This window comes from Triticum dicoccoides, chromosome 7B, assembly GCF_002162155.2.
Source record: "Triticum dicoccoides isolate Atlit2015 ecotype Zavitan chromosome 7B, WEW_v2.0, whole genome shotgun sequence".
Taxonomy (NCBI): Eukaryota; Viridiplantae; Streptophyta; class Magnoliopsida; order Poales; family Poaceae; genus Triticum; species Triticum dicoccoides.
In genome coordinates, this window is record NC_041393.1 from 493,934,928 (window position 1) to 493,939,636 (window position 4,709).

At 44.6% G+C, this 4,709-nt stretch overlaps 1 protein-coding gene across 1 annotated transcript; it reads right to left on the reverse strand.

Moving 5' to 3' along the window:
• Nucleotides 1-2,513: 2,513 nt before the first annotated feature.
• LOC119337707 (protein CYTOKININ-RESPONSIVE GATA TRANSCRIPTION FACTOR 1-like) lies at nt 2,514-4,446 on the reverse strand. The gene is made up of 3 exons (XM_037609867.1): nt 4,067-4,446; nt 3,599-3,952; nt 2,514-3,495 (listed from the first exon to the last, which is right to left on the reverse strand). Exons 1-3 carry the CDS (start codon nt 4,298-4,300, stop codon nt 2,998-3,000), a joined length of 1,086 nt encoding a protein of 361 aa, XP_037465764.1. The 5' UTR covers nt 4,301-4,446; the 3' UTR covers nt 2,514-2,997.
• Nucleotides 4,447-4,709: the final 263 nt, after the last annotated feature.

Genomic DNA, 4,709 nt, shown 5'->3' on the forward strand with positions numbered 1-4,709 from the left:
GGGGTGGGGGGGGGGGGCGGGGGACCAGATTTTGAGATTTCAAATTTTATTGGATTTTAAGTTATTTTAAATTTAGTTCAAATCTGACTTGAAATTTCATGATTAGAAATATTTTTGGACCCTTCGGAAATATGCTAAATTTCCAAATTTTCAATGAAGTTTCATTTAAATTTTTAACCCTGACTGGGGATGAATAAACCGAACTCGTCTAGGAGGATGTAGGGGTAGACATTCAAGCTTGCAAACTCACTAGTTTAAATAGGAGTTTACCTTACTTCTACCTTAATTATGAAATTATTGTGAATAAGTTGTGCCTGATATTTTGTATCTGAAAAAATTAGTGCCTCATCTTATAGCTCGTGAGAAAACAATATGTCTTTATGAGTCTGAAGAAACTGGCACACCCTAGTTTTATAATTAAATGAAACCAATAGCAAGGAATACCATCGCAAGAGAACCCATGTGTGACCCGGCGTTAAAAGTGTGTCTCGTTAACACCGATTATCCTTTTAGTGAGACATGACGTTCCTGTCGATAGTGAAGTGTTACTGTTGACTTCATCAGTTTTGCAACTTCACAACTCTAGTCTCCCATTTTTTTTTTAAATATGAGCATATATGAGCATCAACAATCAGATTATTAATAAGAACAAAATGAATATTCACCACAAAATGTAGGAAAATGCATCTCAATTTTTGTAGTACTTACTGAACTAAGCCATAGTGATCCTTGACGATATATACACCATCATGTGCTATACCTGCCACCTCATTTGGTCTTTGCGACCCTTGGCAGGCGCGGACACAGGCCTCGAAACAATCCTTGTATTATTTCTTACAAAGTACATAAAATGACCAAAGTGCAACTCTCAAGCTAGCTAAACCCCAAGCTTAGCCTACTGCTCATTCTGCCCCTAATCCTTATCAATGAAATTAAGCTTAGAGTTCGCCCGTGTTTTTCTTTTCCTTAAATTCTAGAAATAACTATGGTATATAAAGTTCCTTTGCTACAACCCTAAGGTCCAAACAGTAATGATAGAACTTTTCTTTATGATTATGACCTTTTAGGGCCTCTTTGAAATGCAAGAATTGAAAATGTAGTGATATAAAGAAAAACACAAGAATATAGTGACATTGAATCCTACAAAAACTGAAATGTAGAAGGTGATATGGAAGTTATCTGGTCTCACTATCAGAAGTTGGAAGCACGTGAGTTTTGTATGGAGGTTGAGGACTCCAGAGAGTTTTTGGTTACTGGGTGTAACTGTCGGGAGACGGTAGCATGGGTTATCTTCAACCGATTTGGATGACGAGCTAATAATATATTAGGTGTCTAGTCAACATAGCCTGTTTTTATTTTCGCTAGCTGTGGCATCTTTTATTATCTTTTTCTGTTGAGCTCCGTTTGTGAGCCAGTATTGGACCTCAAATTTTGTTTCCGCATTTTAATTAATAATATGGCTGCATGCATCACTTTGATGCAGAGGCTGGGGGTTATCCTCCTTTTCAAAAAAAAAATCTTTCTACGAATCCTACAGAATTGGGAAGTAAGAAAATTCAAATGTTTTATTGTTAGAACACAAATGTTTCAGTTGAAAATTCTGAAGGACTGGAACTCATAAATTTCTTTGACTATGGATAACCAAAAGGAGCCAATGTTTTTTTCTGAAAAGAAGTTGTTGATTGTTTTTGAGATAGCTAACCACTCATTCCAGTTGGTTTTTTCTGAAAAGAAGTTCTTTCTTCCGAAGGGTCGGAAATGGTAGTGTACATGGATTTGTGATTTGTATATAATGGATAGACTCTTCACTATAGGACGAGACAACATGTGTAGATTCTTCATAATGGTAGAGTATAAAAACTCTTCGGGGCTCTACATGAAGGGCGGCCCAAATTATTATGAACTTTCAACGTGGACTGGAGACAAAAAAATCGAGGACACTACAGAAGATCTGTGTGTCAATATATGGACGGATCTCCTTAGATCTAAAAATTAGCTTGGCTATGTTTGGTTGTTTGTGAGATAAGTTCGCCACAAACGCTTTGCCTGATAGCATTTCAGTGTAAAACATGATAACTATGTTGCTACGGCGCTAAACTTGTGTTTTGAGAATACAAGTGAAAGAAACACACTAACGTGGCATGTGTAACTTTTGTTTTGCAGATGAGGCATGTGTAACATTTGGCTTACTAGTTACTACTGACTTGATGATACCCCATCTAAGGTTTGAAATGTTTGATTTTAGTAGAAACCCAAATTAAGATATACTAATCCAATATGCCTCCTTTTTTTGGCGATGGAAAGTTATGCCTTCTTTCCTGTGCAAAGCTACTAGCATCATCCACAATTCAGTATGTGCATCAAATTAATTAAGCTTCTCGGGTCGCAAATTAATTAAGCTTCTCGGGTCGCATATGATAAAAGTTAACACTGTGCGCGCTGACAAAAACTAAAGCAGGTCATCACTGACATATAATCATGCATCAGAAGCAAAAGTCATGAACGATTCCCAATGAACAGCGACATTTCATGGTCCGGTCTTTCGGTATTTATTATTACGAGTCACAGTACAAATGGTTCGAGCAAAACAAAGAACAAAACATACATGCTATATAGTAGCCATTGGCTTGGTTATTAGCCGTGGCAACAAAAAGCTAGCTACTCAAACTCAACTCACTCGATCTCACAGTGTTTGCAAATCCTAGCTAGCTAGCTCACGTTGTTTTTTTATTTTTATCCTCTTCTCTCCTCTGATCTCTCCTTGTTTCTACCTCTCTTTCTCTAGATCTCTCTCTTTCTCACCATCTTATCTTACACACAAACGAATCACAAGACTTTAACAGTAGCGCAGGGTTACACTAGCAACAAGAACAAGAAACCAAAAACGCGGCAGCACGGACAGTACGTACCGACTGTCTAACGGACTAAGGCAGAAAAGCCCGGGGGGTACCGTGGTGGATAGATCAGAGTCTCTCGAGTGTTCCATGTGTGGATCGATCAGCTCCGGACAAGCTCGCAGGACAGCGTCATCAGCAGCATGGCGGCGTCCGTGATCTCGTCCTGCACCGGCACCGGCACCGCGAACGTCGCCGGCGATGGCCGGAAGCAAGCAGCTGCGGCGACAGTAGGGCTCTTGCTCCAGTTGGCCCCGATGGTGTCGACGAGATCCCTCGCCGGTGCAGCAGCAGCAGCAGTGGTGGTGGTGGTGGTGGTGACGACGACCGGTGGCTCTGCGGCAGCCTCGACGGTGGTGGAAGCAGCGGCGTTTGTGGCAGTGTGATCCTGGACCACCTTGCACCGTTTCTTGAACGGCAGAGACCGGTCGACGTCGGCAGCTCTCTTCTCCTTCTTCACCTTCGGTGGGTGCACCGTCACGGCGTCGTCACCCGGCGCGGCCGCCTTGGTGGCACCAACATCCGTGGCGGGCGCCGCTCCGGTGGCCATCATCGCCCGGCGCGCCTTCCGCTGCCTGATGCCGCACGCGTTGCAAAGCGACTGCGCCATGCAAACCGGAGCGAAGTTAGTTACCGTTGCACCATTAACTAACTTGTACTCCTACCAAGTGACCACAGAATTAACAAACAAATCGTAGTACTACCTTGGGGCCACAAGGACCACTCCTCCACAAGGGGGTCTTGGTGGTGTTGCAATCAGAGCATGTCCTAATAACACCCAGAGCTTGGTTCATGCCGCCCATGTGGCCATGATCCTCGTATGCCTGCGCCCTCTTCCTCGGCTTCTTGACACCAGGATCGCTCGTCTTCCTCGTGATCCTCATCTTGGCTGCGGGAGCAGGCGCCGTCCACTTGCCGATCTTGAGCGATCCGCTGGTGGCCTGCAGCTTCTCCATATCATATGGATCGTACGAGTAGGATCGCTCGATCATGTCGTCGCGGATGCTCTCGACGGTCGGGAACGGCGTCGAGAACACACTGGATGATCCACCGATCATCTGATGCACATAACAAATCAAAGGATCGTGTTAATTGAGCAGCTAGCCAGAAAGTGACCAAGCAAACTAATACGTAGTACATATAGAACTGAGAAAGAAATTGTTCCAACTTACATGTTGGGGCTGATCTAGCATGGCATGGTGCTGCATCAAGTGCTGGTCTGATCCGTAGCTGAGAGTACTGCTGTTGTCGCTAGGGCCGCTGTTGCTGATCACAAAAGGGAACAATATGGGGGGATCCTTGGGCAGGGTGAAGGCCTGGAAGTGCCCCTGATGGTGATCCTGGTGATGATCTTCCTCCATTAGAGGGAAAGCAGTAGAGAGCTGGCTCATGTAGATGGTAGACATGATGAGATCTAGAGGAGATCTAGCGAGCTAGGGAGCGCAGATAATTGGAGATCAGGATGAGATGGGGAGGGGAGGAGCTAGCTAGCTAGCACTGTGATGTGCAGTTTGCAGAGAGCCGATCGAGAGAGATCACGAACAGGAGGGGGGGTCGGGTCCCTTTTATAAAGGAACCGAGAGAGAGAGGGAGGCCTTGTATGATCACTTTCACAGAGAGGTAGCTAGAGAGAGGGTGGAGAGCACAGGAAAGGGATTAGCTAGATCGGCGGGGAACAGTAAAACACGTCGGGCGCTGTGCAAACACACGTTAGAATTCCTAGGGCCCGACAAGGATCAGGGTCTCTCTCTCTAGGGATGTCGTGACGCGTGATCCGAGTGCGTATGATCCTATGTGGCAATCATTTCGTACGTC

What these genes read in the sequence shown, in the direction of transcription:
- LOC119337707 (XM_037609867.1), bottom strand. Translation starts at nt 4,300, where the DNA reads ATGTCTACCATCTACATGAGCCAGCTCTCTACTGCTTTCCCTCTAATG. An exon ending in TGCTAGATCAGCCCCAACAT is followed by an intron (nt 3,953 to 4,066) that starts GTAAGTTGGAAC and finishes TATGTGCATCAG; the next exon opens with ATGATCGGTGGATCATCCAG. An exon ending in GTGGTCCTTGTGGCCCCAAG is followed by an intron (nt 3,496 to 3,598) that starts GTAGTACTACGA and finishes TGCATGGCGCAG; the next exon opens with TCGCTTTGCAACGCGTGCGG.